General features: G+C 50.1%; 1 protein-coding gene across 1 annotated transcript in view; it reads left to right on the forward strand.

The window, feature by feature from the left end:
• Positions 1-1356, forward strand: part of SNX19 (sorting nexin 19) — a gene marked incomplete at its 5' end in the record, with an annotated part of 19540 nt that extends 18184 nt beyond the window's left edge. The window contains 2 exons of the mRNA XM_010148576.1: positions 501-588; positions 1221-1356. Of these exons, the coding sequence (XP_010146878.1) occupies positions 501-588; positions 1221-1356 (224 nt within the window). The remainder of the gene's footprint in view (positions 1-500; positions 589-1220) is intronic.
• Between the last annotated feature and the right edge of the window lie 289 nt (positions 1357-1645).

Here is a 1645-nt window from a genome sequence, read left to right on the forward strand (position 1 = left end):
GCTCAGGAAAGCCAGTGCTACGCTCTGCTCCCACCCACTGCCAAAGGGTACCATTGCTGAGAAGAGTTATAAAGGCAAAGCCTTTGGCTTCTCGCTCTGAAGAGTGGCTTTTCCACTGGACTGAAACCGGGAGCCCAGCTGCACTGGATTTCCCTCTCTTGAAGTTTGACACTGGGACCTTTGGCATTAAAGCAGCTGCTGCCTAATCCATGTGAGTGCAGGCTGAACTTTTAACTCCTTGCTGCAGTGTAATGGGGCCCTTCCTATTCTTTGGGGATGAAAAAGCGCTGCCAGTGTATGCCCTTCCAGGCTGGAATGCTTTTCTGGCATCCAGTTCCATGCCTGGCTGTTTCCTGTCAGGAAATAATGTGGGCATGAGATGCCTTAGGCTCAGAGCACTGTCACAAACTTCAGTGTAGTACCCACCAGCAGAAGACTGACTCTGTTTTACTACCGTGGAAATGTTCAGCTCCTTAAAGCTTTGTCTCTGACATTGACAGAAGTGATCCAAGAAATCCTTGGAACCAGTAAATGTCAGATGAGCTGGAACCTGGTACTGGAGTCCCTGGCCCAGCCTGTGATAAACAGGTACGTGGATTAGAGTCCCTTTACCCTGATAGCCTTTGCGTTGGGGCCTGTAAGCTACGCTCAGGGCTTTGCGGTGGGATTCATGCTGCCCGCTTTTTGGCACGGAACAGATCTGGCTGATTTTCCTAGACTTATGCTATCAGAGGGCATCTGGCTTGCTTGTTATGGAGGTGCATGTCTAGGACCTCGGTCTGGCTGGAGATTATTGAGCCAGTCTTGTTAATTATGTTGTTGGGCCTGCTTAGTTTGTGGATGTCAGGGGACTGTCAGAGGAAATAAGACTGGGTCCTGGTTTAGTTTGTTGTTTTTAGAAGAGCTTAGGGAGCTGTGTATATGTGTAAACAGTGGCTTTCTGTATACCTGTGCATTTGCAAAGCAGTGTTTTTGCGATGAACTGTTCTCTGTGCTGCTCAGCAGCTTCGAACACCCACTGGTTTAGGGGATGGAAAAAAAGAAAACCCAGAACCATCCCTGAAAACGTTTCTTCCAGGGTACGAGACCTTTTGTCTTTCCCCTGCTGGCAGTCAGAATACATCGTCCTTGCCTGAGCTTTGGCTTCTGCATGCCTGGAGCTAATCTTCCAGCTCCACTGTCCCCTGACCAGCCTAAGCTTTGTCTCCTCTCCATTTCAGGCACCTGGTTTTCTGCCTCTTGGACATTCTGCTGGAGTTCTTGGTTGTGAAGGGCTCCAGCCATGAGCTGGAAACCGCAGCTGTTGCGCCATCTGCTTCTAGCGACCTGGACAGAGCAGGCGTGTCGGCACATTAACCAGGGCTGGTGTAGCCAGCAGCTGGAAGAGGGAAGCAGCCACAGGCACGGGATGATTTGATTTTCATTGTTTACTGAACATGTCTGGGAGCTTCTTGTAAAGATTTTTTTTTCCAGACAGTGCTAAATGAAGCTGCTTCCAGGCTTCTCTGTTTTGGCTGGGGGATGGATTAAACCCAGCATCAGGGGCTGAAGATGCTTTTTGGCTGCGTGGCATCTGTTCCATTGCTGACCTGATGGAGAGCCTGGAATGAAGATGCCTGACCGCTGCTGAGCCGGACGGTCTGAG

This window comes from Eurypyga helias, unplaced genomic scaffold, assembly GCF_000690775.1.
Source record: "Eurypyga helias isolate BGI_N326 unplaced genomic scaffold, ASM69077v1 scaffold21763, whole genome shotgun sequence".
Lineage (NCBI taxonomy): Eukaryota > Metazoa > Chordata > Aves > Eurypygiformes > Eurypygidae > Eurypyga > Eurypyga helias.